This window comes from Molothrus aeneus, chromosome 18 (genome assembly GCF_037042795.1).
Source record: "Molothrus aeneus isolate 106 chromosome 18, BPBGC_Maene_1.0, whole genome shotgun sequence".
Taxonomy (NCBI): Eukaryota; Metazoa; Chordata; class Aves; order Passeriformes; family Icteridae; genus Molothrus; species Molothrus aeneus.
In genome coordinates, this window is record NC_089663.1 from 11,362,167 (window position 1) to 11,381,865 (window position 19,699).

General features: G+C 50.3%; 2 protein-coding genes across 9 annotated transcripts in view; one reads left to right on the top strand and one right to left on the bottom strand.

Annotated features, from left to right (window-relative positions):
- The window catches only part of KDM2B (lysine demethylase 2B), a 105,595-nt gene extending 99,963 nt beyond the window's left edge, over nt 1-5,632 (top strand). For all 6 annotated transcript variants that reach the window (XM_066562313.1, XM_066562314.1, XM_066562315.1 and 3 more), the window contains 5 exons: nt 407-1,083; nt 2,459-2,622; nt 3,038-3,199; nt 3,875-4,093; nt 4,375-5,632. In XM_066562313.1, the coding sequence (XP_066418410.1) occupies nt 407-1,083; nt 2,459-2,622; nt 3,038-3,199; nt 3,875-4,093; nt 4,375-4,556 (1,404 nt within the window). In that variant the 3' untranslated portion in view covers nt 4,557-5,632. The remainder of the gene's footprint in view (nt 1-406; nt 1,084-2,458; nt 2,623-3,037; nt 3,200-3,874; nt 4,094-4,374) is intronic.
- Nucleotides 5,633-5,835: 203 nt separating this feature from the next.
- RNF34 (ring finger protein 34) lies at nt 5,836-19,503 on the bottom strand. 3 transcript variants are annotated; one of them, XM_066562321.1, is made up of 7 exons: nt 19,369-19,503; nt 18,569-18,645; nt 11,297-11,515; nt 9,623-10,012; nt 9,240-9,293; nt 8,812-9,013; nt 5,836-7,746 (listed from the first exon to the last, which is right to left on the bottom strand). In XM_066562321.1, the coding sequence occupies exons 3-7, from the start codon at nt 11,498-11,500 to the stop codon at nt 7,559-7,561; spliced, it is 1,038 nt and encodes a 345-aa protein (XP_066418418.1). In that variant the 5' UTR covers nt 11,501-11,515; nt 18,569-18,645; nt 19,369-19,503; the 3' UTR covers nt 5,836-7,558. The 3 variants fall into 3 exon arrangements, with proteins under 3 accessions (XP_066418418.1, XP_066418417.1, XP_066418416.1); XM_066562320.1 differs by lacking the exons at nt 18,569-18,645; nt 19,369-19,503 and adding an exon at nt 14,913-14,990; XM_066562319.1 differs by lacking the exons at nt 18,569-18,645; nt 19,369-19,503 and adding an exon at nt 14,892-14,909.
- Between the last annotated feature and the right edge of the window lie 196 nt (nt 19,504-19,699).

Genomic DNA, 19,699 nt, shown 5'->3' on the forward strand with positions numbered 1-19,699 from the left:
CTGAGGGCACTTGGGCAGTGTTTGATGTGGGTGCCCAGTGGATGTGGCCCAAGCCTGGGTTCTTGTGGCCTGCTGGGGACAAAGCTGTCCATGGTGTGCTGCTGATCTTCTGTGTGTAAATGATCCCCTCGGAGATGGGCAAGGCCCTGGAGTGAGCAGGAATCTGCACAGTGAATCAGGGCATTTGTCACTGCTGGAGTCCAGGGAGCCAATAGCTGAGCTCCTCATCCCTGCTGCCTCTTGAACCCGATACCTTTGGCCCGTGCTGGGATGGGGCTGGGCTGGGTGGGGCTCAGCGCTGGCAGGGGCCCGGCCCCGGGCAGGGCTCCTGTGTGGAGCATCCACATGGAAGCGCTGCTGGAAGCTCTGTGGAGCTCCCACAGTCAGCCCCGGTCTCTCCTTCCAGCGGCGATCGTGGAAGGCCCCGGATGAGCGAACGGCCATGATCAAACCCCTGCGGCGCCTCAAGCAGGAGCCCGAGGATGAGCTGCCAGAGGCACCCCCCAGGTCCAAGGACAGCGACCAGTCCCGCTCCAGCTCGCCCACAGCAGGGCCCAGCACGGAGGGCGCCGAGCCCAGGGACAAGAAGAAGTTCAAGATGAGGAGGAAAAGGCGGCTTCCCAATAAGGAACTGAGCAAGGAGCTCAGCAAAGAGCTTAACCAGGAGATCCAAAAAACCGAGAACAGCCTTGCCAATGAGAACCACCAACCCATCAAATCTGAGCCGGAGAGCGAGAACGAGGAACCCAAGCGTGCGTTGAACAACAGCGAGAGACTCCATAGGTTCAGCAAAGGGTTGAACGGGACTCCCCGGGAGCTGAGGCACCACCAGCTCATGCCCAGCCTGCGCAGCACCCCCCGGGGCATCGCCCGGCCCCCGCCCTCGCTGTCGCCCCCCAAGTGCATCCAGATGGAGCGGCACGTCATCCGGCCTCCTCCCATCAGCCCCCCTCCGGACTCGCTGCCCCTGGATGACGGGGCAGCCCACGTGATGCAGAGGGAAGTCTGGATGGCTGTCTTTAGCTACCTCAGTCATAGAGACTTGTGCATCTGTATGAGAGTTTGCAAGACCTGGAACAGATGGTAAGGAGGGCAGGACACGAGGGGTGGCGGGATGGGCACGGAAGGACAGCGGGTGATGGAGGCACCGGTGCCTCCTGGGGAGGGCTGTGGGCTGTCCCTGGAGCTCTGGGGAGCCCAGGCAGAAGGGGTGGCCAGCAGAAGTGGCAGTGGTCTCGTGTTGCTTTCTCAGAAACAGCAGTTCCCAGCATTTCTGGTGGGGCTGTGTGTGTCAGACTCGGCGTCAGCTGCCAGGCTCCAGAGCAGCCTGTGCTGGAGTCAGACACTGCAGTGTTCCTGCTGCTGGAACAGCCAGCCTGGCTCAGTCTTGGTGTCATTCTGCCCCAGGACTTCCTGACTGCCAGCATTTATGCAGTTCAGTTATTAAATCCCCACTGAGATAGTGAGGATCCCTCACAAGGGCTGTGCTGATTGTCTCCCTGGGGAGGGTACGTGGAGAGCCAGCCTGTTCCCTGTCCCTGTGCCAGCAGAGCACGTTCTGCAGGAATCCTTTGTTGGTGCTGTTTGCTCACAGCGTGTCCCTTGTGCTCGGGCACCGTGTGGCCCTGACACGGCTGAGGCTGCACAGCAGCAGCTTTAGTGCAGATTTACAGGTTTCAGTGACCCCTCAGAGAAGCCTTGTGGCTCCGGTGACTCCTGTCCCACCTTCCTGCTGTGCATAAGGACAGACAGACTGGAACAGGCTCCTTTCCAGCACAGCCTGTGCTGGAACACACAAAGTAGAGAGGCTGATAATTCAGTGTGAGGTGATGTGTGTGGAGTCTTCTCTGTGGGCTGCTTGGTGTCACTGAAACCTGCCAAATGTATTTTCTACTTAAATACAGTGTTTGCTAATAAAAAAAATTAAGAAAATGCTGACTCCTGCACACCCATCAGGACTTGGTGTTGTTGCCTTCAGAAACCCATAAAGAGCAAAAAGATACATAATGCACATGGATAGGGAAAACACAGGCACACAACAGGAGAGGGAGGATCTGTTTTCCCAAATCTACTCATTTTAAGTAAGGAAATCACAGAGGAAATGGGGATATTATTTAAATCAGACTTCATAGTCAAAACATAAGGAAAAAGCCGTGACTTGTCTTCAGGCTATGAAACGGATTTTAGTAAGTGCTGGGATGACTTAAAATGGGATCCAGAGTTGTTGACACTTGTAATTCTGTGGAAATAATTCCATGCTTTATTGCAGGATATATTTGATCGAGAAACTTGAAACTTATGTAACATTGCGTGGGGTTGTGAATACTTGGCCTTATTTTTGCAATTTTCAGTTAAATGCTGTAGTTTTTCCTACTGTTTAATGACACCTCTTAAAGCCTTACCAAAATCCAAACAAGTGCCAAATTAAGTGCTGTTGGCTTTTTTTCTTTTTGGGTAGGTGCTGTGACAAAAGATTATGGACCAAAATAGATTTAAACCATTGTAAATCCATCACTCCACTTATGCTTAGTGGCATTATTAGGAGACAGCCTGTAACCCTTGATCTTAGCTGGACAAATATATCTAAAAAGCAGCTGAGTTGGCTTATCAACAGACTGCCAGGTAAGTTATGTGTTTGCATCACCAAATCACAAACCAGTTTGTCTAACAAACCAGTCTGTATGTAAACTGCAACCTCTGGGGAAAGTCTCCAGGGACTGGGGACTAGAAGAGGAGTAGACTCTACTAGAAGGGCTGGAGCTGTGTAAAAATGAAGCATCAGTGGGTTAAAATGAGCCAAAAATATTTTTTTCTGACTACTTGACATGGTCAGTTAAAATAATTTGAGGCAGGTCCTGCCCAGCAGGTAATGAATGCTGCTGTGGAAAGGGCTGAGGGGGCTGGGGGAAGGAGTGGAGTTCCAGGTGGTGGGACAGATGGAGAGCTGGGCAGGAGGAGGGGACTGGGGGGTGCCAGTGGATGTCACTGGGATGTGCCTGGGAAGGTCCCAGTGCTCCAACCTGTTCTGTGTCTGCAGGTCTGCGGGACCTGCTGTTATCAGGGTGCTCATGGATTGCAGTGTCGGCACTTTGTAGCTCCAGTTGTCCCTTGCTGCGAACCCTGGACGTGCAGTGGGCAGAAGGACTGAAAGACGCACAAATGAGAGACCTCCTGTCCCCGCCCACGGACAACCGGCCAGGTAAGGGCGGGAGGAGCCCGCGAGCCCCGTCCCAGCCCCGGGGCCTCTTCTGTGCTTAGTCCCCCTTGGAGCAGACGGGCAGGAGCCCCCAGAGCCGAGCCCGGCGGGGCTGGGGCCGTGCTGCCCCTGGGCAGTCCGAGGCAGTGACTGGCAACACTCCTGGCTGGAGCCCCGGGGTGCCAGGGATGCTCTGTGGCTGCTGAACCATCTGGGCCACTGTGCTGGTTTTCTGTCTGACTTTCTTCTCTTCAGGCTGCAACGGGTGTACTTTAGAGAGTATGGAAACACTTTCTTCCAGTTCAGGGAAGGAGCAGTTCTGTGGGTCATGCCACATTCGCCCGGATTTCAGCTCAGGTGAAATTTTGAGCAAATCAGATCTGCTTTCTGGCATGCACTGCACAGCCTACTGCTTATTCCCGACTTGTAATTCCGCTGGGCCCCTGCAGTTACTTTCATCCCTTTTGTTTTGAAATCAGGAGGTGGCTTTGCCCACATGCCCGTTCCAAAAATAGACAAGTGGTCCTGCTGATGTTCCCTCCAAAGCTCCAGACAGGCAAAAGCGTCTGAAATTGACCCAGGGCAGCAGCGTTGTGTGTCACGGTGCATTTCATAGAGGCTGCAGGTGTTGGCAGCAGGGGTGGGGCTCGTGGCGTGACGGCTGCCTCTGCCCCGCAGGTCAGATCGACAACCGGAGCAAGCTACGGAACATCGTGGAGCTGCGCCTGGCCGGGCTGGACATCACGGACGCTTCGCTGCGGCTGATCATCAGGCACATGCCCCTGCTCTCCAAACTCAATCTCAGTTACTGTAACCACGTGACAGATCAGTCTATTAACCTGCTGACCGCCGTCGGAACCACCACGCGGGACTCGCTAACAGAAATTAATTTATCAGGTAAGGGATATGGGGGAGGAACTGCCAGGGCCCGGAGCTGGGAGGGGGGTGTGACCCAGCCCTGCCCCGCTCCTGCTGTGACTCCTGGCAGCAGCTGCTGCCACCATGTGCTGCTGCTGGCAATGGCCCCGCAGCTGCCAGGAGGATTTTCTGCACATCTGGGCTGCCTGGCTTGATGCCATGGGTTACACAACAGCTGGGGGATGGGGATGGAGCTGGTGGGGATTCCTCGTGCTGCAGGAAAAAGTCAGTGCTGAATTGCTGCCCTCTGCTCTCCCCAGACTGCAATAAGGTCACTGACCAGTGCCTGTCTTACTTCAAACGTTGTGGGAACATCTGCCAGATCGACCTGAGGTACTGCAAGCAGGTGACGAAGGAGGGCTGTGAGCAGTTCATAGCAGAGATGTCCGTGAGCGTCCAGTTCGGGCAGGTGGAAGAAAAACTTCTGCAAAAACTGAGTTAGTTAAAGGACTCGTGTAAATACTGGGGCGAGGGGGGGAAGGGACTAAGAACACGTAGGGATTTTATTTTCAATTGGGAACTTGGAATATCAGAAAATGCCGCGATTGGATTTTACAACTCTTGGTGAGGAGAGAACAACGTGAAACTACCCATGTTAAGAATTTCAACTTGTGCCACTAATTCAGTCCACCTGGGATGACCTGCACTGGCTCTTATGCAAATTCATAAGGCGACTGTTACCGATGATAATTGTTCACACCTGGAAGAAGACTGAGCTCCAAGAAATACTGTTATTTAAAGTACCACAGCATGTGCTTGGTAGTGTAAATTTGATTTCTGCTTTTCATTTCTTAAAACAAGAAAAAAAAAAAGTTGGTGTCATTTAAGTGGACCACGCACTGCATTTCTGCCTTCTTAACACGTTTTGTTTTGTTACATCTTACATTATGCAGAACTATTTTTGTACAAAAATTGTTTAAAAATTATTTATGCAATGTTTGAATGCATTACCAGTGTTTCGGTTTTGATTGCCAATTTTTATCTTTACTTATGGTAGGCGAGAACTTAACCTATACTTCGTAGGCAGTATCTATCTACAAACGTGCCCAGGTCAGGAAAAGTAGGTTCATACTTTCAACTTAAAGCATGTTTTAATGGAAGTTTATATCCTGCTTTGTATACTTCAGAAGTGACATAAGCATGTTGTGGAAATAAGGTGTAAATTATAGTTGAAGTAAAACACTTTTATCTGTATAGAAATCACCTTTTTCTCAAAATTTTAAAAAAATTCCAATTTCAGCTTTTGCACATAGGAGGGTTTCACTCTGTAGCATGAGCTCTTGTACTCAATATAAAATTAATTTATACAGTGAGTCCAGCAGTAGAATAAATGGTCAAACGTAGTCTCTCTTTCTTTGAAGTGTGAGTTGAGTTCTCATTTAAGGTTTATAACATGGTTATTTCCTGATTGTAAAATTCTGCATTCATAAGTGCCATTGTTGTACGGTGTTGTTTTCGTAGACCTTCCTGATGCAGTTTTACCTTTGTTGAATTTGTATAAACAATTGTACAAAAACAGGCGCTGGCTCTGCGTGTTTCTCTCGGGGCTGGGGGGGCTGCAGGGAGCTCTGGCCCAGGGCTCCGAGCATTTTCCAGGGCATTGTTACAGCCAGGGATCTGCCCAGATCAGGCTCCAGGAGCACTGACAGCTTGAGGACATTAACACTGGAGCTGAGTAACCATCAGCACTGCCAGGGCTGGGCAAGAAAAGAGACAGAGGCTGAGAGAGCCCATCACCCATCTTTATTGAGTTCGAGTGGCTAATGAGCAGCATGGAAATAACACCGAGGGCATGTCTGTCTTCATTAGCCTCCCCTCTGGACAGACTCCAGGAATTAAGTACCTTTAAAAAGTTACTTCTAAAAAATAAAGCCATTGAGAGGTTTGCTCCCTTCTGAAAAATACCCAGTAGAGCTTGGAGCTGTGTTTTGTGTGAAGAGGAGCTGCTTTCTCTCTTCCAAGCCAGCTTAAGGATTCACAAAAATAAGAGCAGGTGCCAGTGTAGCACAGGTCCAGTTCTCGGGTCCTGCACCCTCAGCCAGCACAGCCTTGGCTCTGGAACTTTGCTGCCACATGGGAAGTCAAAGGAGAAACTGTACATTTCTTAACCAACTCTGCTTAAAGAACAACTGGACACACATGGTCCTTCCTCACCTCTTTTTTACGGTGAGCTCCACAATCCCAGTCGTGGCCATGTTTGGTCAGAGGGATCCTGTTCTCACCTCCAGCACAAGCTCCTCTTGCTGCTCCCTTCCCCAGGTCACTGCTCACAGATATTCTACAGGAACCCTTACAATTCCTGCTCCAGGAGGACCTGGACCCCAGCTCATGGCACAAAGCTCAGCCTGACCCTGGGCCAAGGGCTGGCAGCAATACTGGGAAGCTGGTTTGGGTGACTTGGCTTTGGGTGAAAGGCCATGACCAGGAGATTTGAAACCAAACTGTCCCTGCTCCTGCTCCCCTCCCCAGTTAAGGTCAGTAACGCTGTACATTCCACGTTAGCAGCAAGGAGCTGGTGCCCCTGGGCAGGATTCACAGTAACATCAGGCTGTCGGCACATGGAGTACAATCAGCACAGGTTAATAGTTACAACAGGCATGAGCGGATTAAGGACCACGCTAACGTGGTTTACTAGAGTACCCCTTCTTAAAAAAATAGTTTATTCCTAAACTAAAAACCACTCAGTAACTGGTTTTTGGAGCCCACCAGGCAGAGCCCAGCGTGGCCCCTGAGCCCTGCAGAGTGATGGAGTGTTTTGTACACTGACAGAGAACAGCCAAGACAGCACACGTGTCATGACAGACATTCAGAGGGAGCAATCAGCATCAAGCAAGATTGCTTAAGGGCTTCAGTGCGGGAACAGTTCATGGCAGTGCTTCCTAAGCTGTGTCCGAGCCCGGCGGGCAGCCAGGCTGTCAGAACAGATACATTCTATCATTAGGGAAAAGCTGAATAATCAACTGATATATTCATTGCTTCTAATGCACTAGACAACACCACAGGCTAACAGGCTCAAGCAGAGGTGTTTGCTGACCACTTGCCGAGTGCTGAATGCGTAAGGACAGGTGAGATTCTTCAGAAGAGAGCAACAACTGCTGTAAACAGTTTGACTCCAACAATCTGTGGGGCTGTAAGGTCAGTGGGGCAGCACCTGGGCCTGCCCAGCCCTGCGCTGCAGGAGCTGCTTGTAAAACCTTTCACCAACTTCTACATCTGGATGTTGAAAAGGCCGAGTTTAACCAAAACGACAAAGCTGCCGCGTGCCCAGGGCGCAGCACTCCTGCCCACAGGAGCCCTGCCCACAGGAGCCCTGCCCACAGGAGCCCTGCCCACAGGAGCCCTGCCCACAGGAGCCCTGCCCACAGGAGCCCTGCCCACAGGAGCCCTGCCCACAGGAGCCCTGCCCACAGGAGCCCTGCCCGGGGCACTGGGGGCAGGGCTGGGTTAGGATTTGAAGACGTGCACGGCCCGCACGACGTACTGCCGGCAGATGGGGCACTCGCTCATCCTCTTGCCGCACTTGGTGCAGGTGACCATGTGGCCGCACTCCAGCAGCACGCAGTCGATCACGGCGTCCATGCAGATCCGGCACAGGCTGTCGTCGTCCTCGTTCAGCTGCATCCTCTCCCCCTCTGCAAACCAACAGAGAGGGAGGTCACGGCTCTGGGCCCTGCACAGCCAGGGCAGGTCCAGCCCAGCCGTGCTCTGTCCCCTCCCGTGAACTTTTTTAACCCCCAGTATGAATTAATCTATTTTCCTCCACAAAGAAGCAAAGAAATAAGAACTAGAAAGCCCCTCAAGTGAACATCCAATATTTGGCTTCGTTCTTTAAACTCAAGAAACTGTTCTCAATTCAGAATGTAATGACTGCAAAATAACGTGCTGGATTAAAATTCAGAGCATGTTGGTTTTCCGTGTCAGAGCTCACTGCCTGGCAGAACACTTTCCTCAGAAGATTAAACACAATAATAATAAAGCACACTAAGAAGAAGAAGCCTTAAGTAGGCCATAAAGGTGGCAGAAGTGAATAAAACCTGTCAAGTTTCATTGCATATAGTCACCATCCCCATCAATAACTGAACATTCCAACAGATCATGGCAAAAAAAGTAAACCTTAAGTTTACAGTTTTTTTCCCAAGTTGTGTAAGCAAAAACTGGTCTGAGGAAAAATTACACAAGTGAAAGACTCCAAGTGTTGTGTGGAGCAGAGGGCAGAACAGCAGCCACAGAACCACCTTATGAAAATGTGGACTGAGAGCAAAGGACTTGGACTTTTGTCACTGTAGATTTTAATTCTGCAGTAACAGACCTGAGTGCCCTGATCTGCACAGCTACAGAGCAGCTCTGGCTGATGCCCTGTGAAACCCAGCAAAGCACAGGGAGGTGCCAAGTTCCAGTTCTCTGAGGAACAAGTTCTCAGTTGTGCAATTTTACCTTTACTGTGAAAGCTGAGCTCTCCAAGCTTTGGAAGAAAGTCTGAAAAAACCAGCACAATCCTGGAAAGCTTTGTTTAATCACTACAGCCATGGTCAGCTACTCTCTAGGGGCACCCTGCATTGTTAAAACACATTTTCCAGGTGTTGCAGCAGAGCAGACAGAGGTCAGATACCAAGTTCTTCCACTGGCAGAACCAAACCAGAAACTGGAAACCAGAAACTCAGTGGTCCTAAGAAAGCAGAAATAAAGTATAAACCTACGTGTCTTGTGGTTCTCCTCACTCTCTCTGTACAGTCTGCTCACTTTTTCCACAAGTTCCCATTTTTCACAGCATCCTGAGTAGTTGACGAAGTTGCAGGCGAGGATTTCCTTCAGCTGCCGAACGCTCATCCCTTCGATGTCCTCCAGACTGGAGATGTCGGACAGGGAGGCCCTGGCTCTCTTCCTGCCCAGCCCCGGGGTCTGAAACACATCAGTTGTGTGGTTTTAGCTGCCCTGGCTACTTCAGAGCACCTGAAGCTGCAGCAGCTTGGCTAAAGTTGAATTCTTTCTGAAGCCAGTGTGTGCAGACATTCATTGCTAGACACAGCAAACTCTGGAAGAACCAGAGCAAGAGGCCAAATGTTGGCAGAGATATAAAACACTTTATGGTGTCACATGCCAAAAATCCATTCTTTGGATATCTCACCTGCTCTTCTGCACTTTCTTCTTCTTCATTATTTACAGATGTTTCAGTTTGTCCCTGTGTACAAAATGAAACTCATCAGGATAAAAACCCATGTTATTCCCTTATAAAACACTTTCCTTCCTTCCAAGGTGATCTCAAGTGACAATGAAATGACATTCTGAAGTTGCTGTTGCTACCAATCATTCCAGCTTTAAGTCACTTCTGACATGAACTAGGAACCTTTGCTAATCATCTCCAGCTTTCAGATGCAGGGTACAAAAGGCATTTTTCCTGTCCCTCCAAACTGTATCAATTGGTGTTTTATTTTAAATTGATACATAACTATTAAAGAAAACAGATCAAATAAAGCAATGCTATTGCATGAAACATGTTAAGCACTGTACCCGTGGAGGTGTTCCACTCCCTGTGCTCCCCCTTCTGCTGGCAGCTTCTCCTGGGCTGGACATGGACCCGGAGCTGGAGAAGGGATGGGTGAAGAAGGCCGAGCTCTGGGACCGGGATGAGCGCAGGCTGCCAGCGTCCATGTCCTGCTCTGTCCCCAGGCCGTGGTGGCACAGCACCAGCTCCACCAGGTCCTCCTTCTCCCTGCAGGTGTCCGTGGGGATGTTCCTGAGGATCAGGTACTGCCGCAGGTCCTTCACTTTCAGTCTCATGAGCTGGGGGCGCTGGAAGGCCGTTTCTTGCAGCAAGTGACAGGTGGAACATCTCCTGAGATTCTCTTGGAGGACTGAACAAACTGAGCAAAAATCCTTTTTGCAGTCACAACACACGTGCTGAGGGGAAAGGAGGGAACCATTCAGCTCTGGGTCACAGGAAACAAATCCAGGCCCTGCTCTCTGCTTCTCCAGGCTACAGAATTTCCTATGAGCTCTTCCACTGGCCGTTGTGACAGACAATTTTTAAGATTTAAATACAGACAACTGCCCTGTCAGTTTTGCAAGTGTTCCAAGGGAGTCCTCGCTCTTCTGGCACTATTGAAGCTGATTTGAGGTTTCAGTGAAGAAGATATGAATAAACTAATAAAGTACTCAAAAGTTGTAGTTTAGACAACAAACAAAACTAAAACCAATTTTATGGTCTGTTAAAATACTTCTGAATATACTGTCACTGCTCCTTTCATGTGTGTAAATCAACAGTAAAATCCCAAACTTTAGAGAACCTCCTGCTTCCTCAACTGACTGCAAGAAGTCAAAGTCGCTCAACATGTGATGAATCACATGGGAGGGAAATACTCCCAAAGCCCAGATGTCACTTCTGAAGAGAGCTTTGTTCAAAGGACTCACAATACACAAAAGCTGGAATAGACAAGGCTGTCAGCTTCCAGCTGCCATGAACAAACCCAAACTCCTCAAGGTTTTCAGGATTATAAATTAATATTGGCTTCAGAAGCCTTGCCATGTGAACAGGACACATAAGGGGAAAACAACACACAAACTGAGGGAAGAGGCCTCATCTGAAAGAGCTGCAGAGGATTAGGTCACTGAGGAGGCAAAATAACGATCCTGGACAGTTGTGATAGACAGAAATAATAAAATAATCTCAGTTTTATTTATCTGCATTAACCCACCAACCTGCATCCCAAAGAAGGAAGAGGCTGCTGGAGCACAAGAGCCTTGAGCAGAACTAAAGCTGGTCAGGAAACAACCAGAACTGCATGAGAACTTCCAGAAAAAAAACTCTAATACTGTATTGTGAGTTTTTAACTTTTCCATCGCCCAGTTTGTTCACTCCAGTACTCAACCACAGTTTGGAGCCATCTTCAAAACCAGATTTGCTTTACTGTTCAAGATTCTCAAGCTAACACATTTATCTTACAAATCAGAGCCCATCAATTTCCAGGCCAGCCCAGATCCAACGTGTTGCTGACTAATGAACATCAGACTTACTGACTCCTAATCCTGGTTGACAATAATTTCTTGTGACCTCAGAATAAGGCACTTCCTCCCTCCCTGAGGCCTGTATCTGCCTCAGGTTTCTGAGAAAAACACTCATCTCCCAGTATTTCCACAGAGGAGCTCAGAGGTGTAAAAATCCGGTGCAACAGGAAATATACTCACTTTTTTCCTGAAAACTGAGAAGGAAAGTCCACAGGCCTTGCAGACGATGTTGGTGCTGGCTGCAGCAGGAGCTGGGTAAGCTGAGAAGCCCGTGCTCGGTGTGAACCTGAAGGGACCAGCGCCTCCCCCAAAGCCAGCCTGCTGGCCACGCACTGCTCCCGTGCCCATGACTTCATTCAGCAAGCCGCAGCAGGAAGCCCACATGGACGTAGCTCCCGCCTGAAAACATCACAGAGCAGACGCACAAGATCAGGATCTGGAAGCCCCCATCAGATGGGAGCTGCTGTGAGGAGCTGCTTCCCTCCATCTGCCACCATCCCAGAGCACGGGCTGCCAATCCCAGAGCCAGGGATCCCAGCACGCTCGGGCCGGGCCAGAGCAGCTCCAGACCAGCTGCAATCCAGAGTGGGAAAGGTTTGTCCTGGCAGGACAGGGAGCTCCCAGTGGGAAAGGTCTGTCCTGGCAGGACAGGGAGCTCCCAGTGGGAAAGGTCTGTCCTGGCAGGACAGGGAGCTCCCAGTGGGAAAGGTCTGTCCTGGCAGGACAGGGAGCTCCCAGTGGGAAAGGTTTGTCCTGGCAGGACAGGGAGCTCCCAGTGGGAAAGGTCTGTCCTGGCAGGACAGGGAGCTCCCAGTGGGAAAGGTCTGTCCTGGCAGGACAGGGAGCTCCCAGTGGGAAAGGTCTGTCCTGGCAGGACAGGGAGCTCCCAGTGGGAAAGGTCTGTCCTGGCAGGACAGGGAGCTCCCAGTGGGAAAGGTCTGTCCTGGCAGGACAGGGAGCTCCCAGTGGGAAAGGTTTGTCCTGGCAGGACAGGGAGCTCCCAGTGGGAAAGGTTTGTCCTGGCAGGACAGGGAGCTCCCAGTGGAAAAGGTTTGCCCTGGCAGGACAGGGAGCTCCCAGTCCCCACCCCTCTGCTGGAGAATCCCCACAGCCAGAGGCAGCAGTGATGCAAGAGCAGAGCAAGGAAGGAGAGGCTGACAGCCCAATGCAGGTGAGGGGCAAACCCCAAAGAGGGACAGGCAGAAACAGCAGAAAACTTCTCATGATTAATGCACAACTGTCCCTGCAGGATCTGCTCCAGAGCTCACCAGCTCTGCATGACTCACAACAAAACTCTCTCTAAAATAACATTCCTGGCTCTCAAACTTGAAAACCAACCTTCAGCAGAAGATAATTACAGTCTGGTTTCACTGACAAGGAAACATTTTTCAAGATCTCCCTGAACCTCCCTGCTTTACTGCCTTACAAAATGTCAAACAAAAGTTAAAATAAATCTAAATAAACTTATTTTCTACTGATTGTATTTCAGTTTTGAGTCACATAATCTTAAAGCAGTGGAAATTCTGAACACATAAACAAAGTGCTGCTTTTTATCCCTGGAAGCCTTAGGCACTTGATTCCCTATGAAAAGCTCATATTCTACTAAAAGGTGGAATTTGGACTCCAAGTTGGGCAGGTCACAAGTTTAATCACTGTCAGGTGGCTCCCTGAGACCTGCTAGAAAAAATACAAGGGGCAAACAGAATCACATCAGCTTCTCCCTGAAAGGAAACTGAGGGGTACAACTTCCTTTACATACAATTATTTTTTCATAGTTTTTTCTTTAACAGTTGTTCTTTTTTTCAAATAATTGCTTTTGAGACTTTTAAATCTTGCTGTAAAACCCCAACCAACCAGAACACACACACTTCAGCTCTGTAATGTGGTGCTTTAATTCCTGGTGTAATTTCTAGATGATATTTCTAGATTCCTGCACCAATTTCTAGATGAAGCTGCACACTTGCCCTGAACTGAACACAATCCTCTTACATTTGTGGGAACCTAATGCCAGAATAACGGGGATGGGCCAGAACGTCTCCTTTCAAACCACAGAGCACAAAAGGTAAGAACAGGAGCTTCAGTTACAACAGCAAATATACATTCTAAATAAATGCTCTCATCTGCTAAATGCACTCATCATTATGGGTATTTCAAGAGCAGAACTCACCCTGGTGAAGCAGGAGCCCTCGGTGCCCTGGGCACCCCAGGAGAGCTCCCTGAGCTCCCTGCAGCCCTTCCCTGAGCTCCAGGGAGCTCACACAGTCACCCCAGCCTGGAGCTCCCATTCCAGACTCAAACCAAAGCTTGTTTTGTACTTCTCCATTATAAGCACTGTGGAAATGCATTAATATTAATTTTCCCTGGACAAAACATAATTATCCTGGTTTATTAAGCAAGAGGAATTAACTTTCCAGAAATACTTCCTGAAAACCAATGACAGTCCAGCAGAGCTCTGAGTTTAAAACTTGGAACTTCTGAAAAATACCTCCTCTCATCTTCACAATCATTCCTCTCATTCATCACCATTTCTTCAAAACTGAGGAGCTAATTATGTATCTAAAACATTTCAAAGCAACCACATATAAATAACAGAAAAATAAAATAACGAACCAAAAGCATCTGTCAAAATTCAACTTCCCTTTTTACACAGCTCAGGGGATCGCAGCAGCAGCAGCAGACACACAATGACCAAAAGGACACGAGACATCTGATACCACAACCCTGGCCTGAGTTGAACACCTGCTTCTTGGATTTATTTTATTCCAGAGCCCGTAACAACTGTTCAGCCATCACTGTCAACATCAAACATGTATATATTTTTAGGAACTTTTTGTTACTCATTTTTGACACACTGAAGTTGTTGGTATCAAACAGAAAATCTCTTTATCTCGCTGCCAACCACCCAGTTAAGGTGAAAGGCAGGGCTACGTAGGCATTCATTTTCTCCTTAGCCCACGTCACCTGTGGATTCCTTCTGTGCCCTCAGGTCATTAACTGATAATTGAATTACGGTGTCTAGACTCTCCATATTGCTCTGTAGAAGAAATGGCACCGTGCTGAAAAGCACCAACACAACACACAAATTAAACACGCTAAAACAAAAAATCCCTCCCTTGAGAATTAATCAAAACATTCCCAATTTCTGCACCAAAACCTTCAGTCTCCACTTCCTTGGACAGGCTGCCATCGGTATCGTCCCTCTCCATACCTTATGTGCATCTCATAGGAGCAAAATCCTGCGTTCCAACTTCTCTGCTGTGTTTTCAGCTTTAAGGGTGTTTAGCTACCTGACAAGGATTTCACCTGCTGCTCCTAACACACCTGTGTAACCTGGGTGTGCTACCCAAGCCGCAGAACGACACGAGAGCGATGGGAGGGATTTATTTGTAATCATTTTAACTGAAACTTCCTCTTTACACCCACCTTTGGAACAAGCAAAGCTTTTCCGGGACGGCCCAACAGCCCCGGGCGCGACGCGGCGCCTCCGGGGAGGGACCGGGGCCCCGGGAGCCGCCGCTGTGCCCCTGACGGGCCCGGGCCCGGCCCTGCCCGGCCGCTGACTCAGCGCGGGCCCCTCGGCTCGGCCCCTCCCGCCCGGGCTCCCCTCAGAGCGGGCCGGGACGGCGGCCGCGGCCTGAGGCGAGCCGGGAGGGGCGGCCCAGCCCGGACATCCCGCCGGGCTCCCGGCCCCGTCACCCTCCCCGCTTCGCCCCCTCCTCCTTCCTCCCCTGCTGGCAGACACAGAGGCGCTGTCCCGGCCGGCCGCACCCCTCACCTTCACGGGCCCCCCCCTCACCTTCATGGCCGCTCCCGCCGCTCCAGCGCCGCGCCGCCCCCGCCCCGCGCCGACCCCGCCGGGCCGCCGCTCGGAGGGCGGGCCCTGCCGCCGCGCCGCACGCCATTGGCTGCCGCGCCGCCGCGCCGAGCGCCTATTGGCTGCTGCGCCCCGACGGCGAGCGGGAGCGACCAATGGGCGCAGAGGACACGGCGGGGCCGAGGGGGCGCGGAAATGCCCCGAGTGGGGCCGGGACACGCGGGGGCACCGAGGGTGGCACTGGTGGGACACGGAGGGTGGCACCGAGGGTGCAGTCACTGATAGTGGCACCGATGGTGGCTCGGAGGTGCTGCTGCCCCTCCACTCTGCCCTGGCACACCTGGAGCGCTGTGTGCAGTTCTCAGGACAGGAGGGCTCCTGGACAGAGCCCGGTGGAAGGCACGGTCACAGTGAGGGCTCTGGAGCTTCTCTCCTGTGAGGAGAGGCTGTGGGAGCTGTGTGCAGCACAGGAGACTGAGGGGGGATCTCATCTATCCATGCCAACTCCTCCCAGGGGTGCCAGGAGGATGGTGCCAGGCTCTCTCTGGCGGTGCCCAGTGACAGGATGAAGAGGAATGGCCATAAATGAAAACACAAGAAGTTTCACCTCAGCACGAGGAAGAGCTGCTTTCCATGGAGGGTGGCAGAGCACTGGAGCTGCCCAGGGAGGCCCTGGATTGTCCCTCTGTGGAGCCCTCCAGTGCCACCCTGCCATGGCAGGGACACGTTCCCACTGTCCCAGGCTGTTTCAAGCCCTGTCCTGCCCTTGGGCACTGCCAGGGATCCAGGGGCAGCCACAGCTTCGCTGGGGACCCTGTGCCACCTATGAGTAAAGAATTTCCCACTAACACCAAACCCAAATCCACCCTCTTTCAGTTTGATTCTACTAAACCCTTTGGTGAGAACCATTAAACTTGAGAAAATATTTATTATTTAAAAATCCACTTCTAGTGAGCTCCTAGATGCCATTATTATTTTCTCTAGGCTGTGAGTAGAATATATATATATAAAATAATAATCCCAGATTGCAAGGACTGAAAGCTTTTCACATCAAAGAAAACCCAGCAGCCCAAACCTGACCAAGGTTTCAGGAGAGCTTTATGTAAGAGCACAAAGGGCCAAGAACCAGGCAGGGCTTTGCCAAAAAGAGGAACAGACAAAAGTGGCTGAAAATAAACACAGAGCACAAATCAAATTTTCCCCCTACAAAGGGTTGGATGCAATCTGCTAATTTCTGCAGGAAGGATCTATTTTTGGAGCAAATGAGATACAAGAAGTGGGTAAAAAATAACAAAAAATGGTCTGTAATTGCCATGTGAATGCAGTCCTGGCAGCTTCAGGAGTAAGAGCAGATAGTGCACACAGCCCAACTTCTGGATTTGCCCTGACACCATATTTTAATTCAAAATCAGGTCACCTTTTTTCAGAAATGCTTATGCTCCTTGACAAGCTTTAGATATGCTCTGAACTTGTACACATGACTTAATAAAAAATGTCATTTTCCCCCCAATTATAGCTTGCCATTTTAGTCAAAGTGACAGAAAAAATAGAAAAGCCTTGTGAATACAACATTGGAGCTTGCAATGGCACATTCCTCACATTTCTCATGCAAGGGACTGCTTTAAGACACCTTAAAAATATCAGTAAGCTTGGTTTTTAATACATTCTGTGTCATCTAAACTCTGTCAGCTCAGTGTCACCCTTGAAGTACCAAGTTATACACAGATTTTTGTTAATAATATCACATTAAAAGATGAGAACTCCCCATGCAGTTGCTGCAATGGGGTAAAAGCTGTCCCAAACCAAGCAAAACCCAACATTTTTCCCTTTTTCTCTGTTAAGGATTTGCTAACAAGAAATCCTCCCAAGCACAGATGTTTTAGGGAGTAACGTGGGCCTGACAGAGCTGAGATCTGGTGACAGTGCTGGCAGCTGCACTTGCCACTCCTGCCTTCATTTGGGCAGATCTGGATGAATCATGTCCTTAACATGTGACTGGAGATGACTTTTCCTGCAGCAGCGTGCCCAGACTGAAACCACGCTGAGGCTTTGGAAGGAGGCTCTGAACTGTGCCAGCTCCTCCGTGGGTGAAAAGGAGCATTTCAAGAGGTTCTATTAATAAAAGCCTTGCCCTCACTGAGCCTCCAGGACTGTGCCAAAGCAGCATTAAAAGATTTAAATCTATTACTGAGAGATGTCCCATTTCCTACTGCCACCAAATAACAAGTGACAACGAGCTCTGTAATCCCCCAAGGTTTTTACACAGCAGCAGAGCCAGAGGGAGGGAAGGGATTCTTCCCAGGAATATTCATTTGGTTTTAATTTAACAATCTGCAAAATTTAATTGTAAAGTTTAAAAAGGACAAATTTAATCTCTGGGCTTTATCTGGGGACTCCAGGTTGGATATTAATGGCTGTGGGAAGGATCAAGGAATCACAGAATTGGAATGGTTTGGGTTGGAAGGGACCTAAAGATCAGTTATTTCCAATCTCCTGCCATTGGCAGGGACACCTTCTCCTATCCCAGATTACTCCAAGCTCTGGCCTTGGACACTTCCAGGGGTCCAGGGGCAGCCACAGCTGCTCTGGGCACCCTGTGCCAGGGCCTCACCTCCCTCACAAGGGGGAATTTCTTCCCAAAATCCCATCCAACCCTGCCCTCTACCAGTGGGATCCATTCCTTGTGTCCTGTCACTCCAGGCCCTCGTGAACAGTCCCTCTCCATCTTTCTTGTTGGCCCCTTCAGGCACTGGAAGGCCACAGTGAGGTCACCCCAAAACTTCTCTTTTCCAGGCTGCACAACCCCATTTCTCTCAGCCTTTCCCCAGAGGATGCTCCATCCCTCAGATCATCCTGCTGCCCCCTCTGGCCTCGCTGCTGGGCACAGCCTATTTCAGGTGAGATAAAAGATGACTTTCTCAGCTGGGTTACCTAATCTTGGATTTAATACAATCAAAGTCAGCTCTCACTGCTGGGCTTCAGGCATGAGAGCTGATTTAAATATCCTTTAAAAGTCCATTCTAACAGTTCTCTCTGCACCGCACACTGAAGGATTGTCAGCAGAGCTCACACTCTGGCTCCAGAGCATTGCACAGAAATATCAGAACCAGATGTTTGTCATTTCCTCTTCCCTCCCAGCCCTTGCACAGCCCGGCCTTTATCTCATCCCCTCCCCTCCCTGCCCTGCCACGCCACCAGCTCCGTGTTTCCGCCCAGGCCATGGGCTTTATTTTCAGGAAATGTCAGCAAATCGACCTTTAAAACATAATAGCTGCTGTCACTGCCTGGGATCTGTGCTCAGACACAGCTCAATGAGTTCATTGAGGGCGAGGAAACGATCATTAATTATGCCAGAAGCAGCAGCAAGCTACAATGTTAAGTTTCTTAAATGCAAATGTATCCTAGAAAATTACCCCCCGCTTGATTTGCCTCCTCCTACTCCTCTCACCACCCCCAGGCATGAATCAGGAGCAGCGCAATGGAAACCCCCAGGGACATGCAGATGTATAATAATATTGAGTTTTGTTTTGCTCTCACTTACAAAAATGAGAACTATTATAATAATTGGAGTATTTTCTTTGGGAATATGATGCCTTAATGAAGTACTTTAACAAGTTATTGAGAAAATAAAAACTTACATGTGGAAATATCTTTATGGCATCACAATTAACTTGCAGGAAATCCAGAGGGGAGTGAATTCATTCTGTGGTGTTCTCTGTAACATGGAAATGCTTGTGTCAGAGACAGAGAAAATGTATTGGGTAGGTGGGTTCATCTAAATTTTACTGTATAAAAGATGTAACTTTTTACCCCTTGGGCTGCTTGACTTGTGGAAACCTCCACCCTGCAGCCTGTGCAGAATAAACATCTCCTTTTAAAACCAGACTCTGTGTCTGTTTAGAGAGCACCCAAAATCGGTAATCCCACCAAACCACTGCCCGTGGTCACCTGTACCTCACCTGGTACAGCTCTATTAGTCACAGGATCATTAAAGTTAGAAAAGACTTCCAAGATCATCAAATCCAACCTGTGGCCAATCACCAAACCCCATTGCAAAGAGCCATGTCGGTTTGTTTTTCCACTTCCAGGCATGATGACTCCACCACTTCCCTGGTCAGCCCCTTCCAATGCTTCACCACTCTTTCAGTGATGAAATTTGTCCTGATGTCAGCTCTGCCCCTGCTCTGGCCCATCCTGGGGCCCTTCCCTCTCCTCCTGTCCCCGTTCCCTGGAGCAGAGCCCAATCCCAGGCTGTCCCCTCCTGTCAGGAGTTGAGCAGAACCAAAGGCCCCCCTGAGCCTCCTTTTCTCCAGGCTGAGCCCCCTCACAGCTCCCTCAGCCTCTCCTGGTGCTCCAGACCCTTCCCAGCTCCGTTCCCTGCCCTGGATCCGCTCCAGCCCCTCAGGGTCTCGCTCGGCGTGAGGGGCCCAGAACTGACCCCAGGGTTTGCGGTGCCTCAGCAGTGCCAGCACACAGAGAATGTCTGTTTCCTTATCTAGCAGATAACTCCTCAGAGCCGCAGCGGCCCAAGCGCAGCCCATCCCCTCGCTGTCCGCAGCCGCAGCCTGGCCGCCATGCAGGGCAGCTCGGGGGAGAAGCAGCGCCGCAGCGCGGACCCTTCTCTCCCCGGAACGTCTCTCTCGCGCCCGGCCCGTCGCGGCGGCCCCGCTATGGAGGCGCACATCCCCTCCTCCGATTGGCTGCGGCGCTGCGCGCGCGCCGGCAGCGCGGGCGGCGATTGGCCGGCGGGGCGGGGGCGCGCGCGGTTT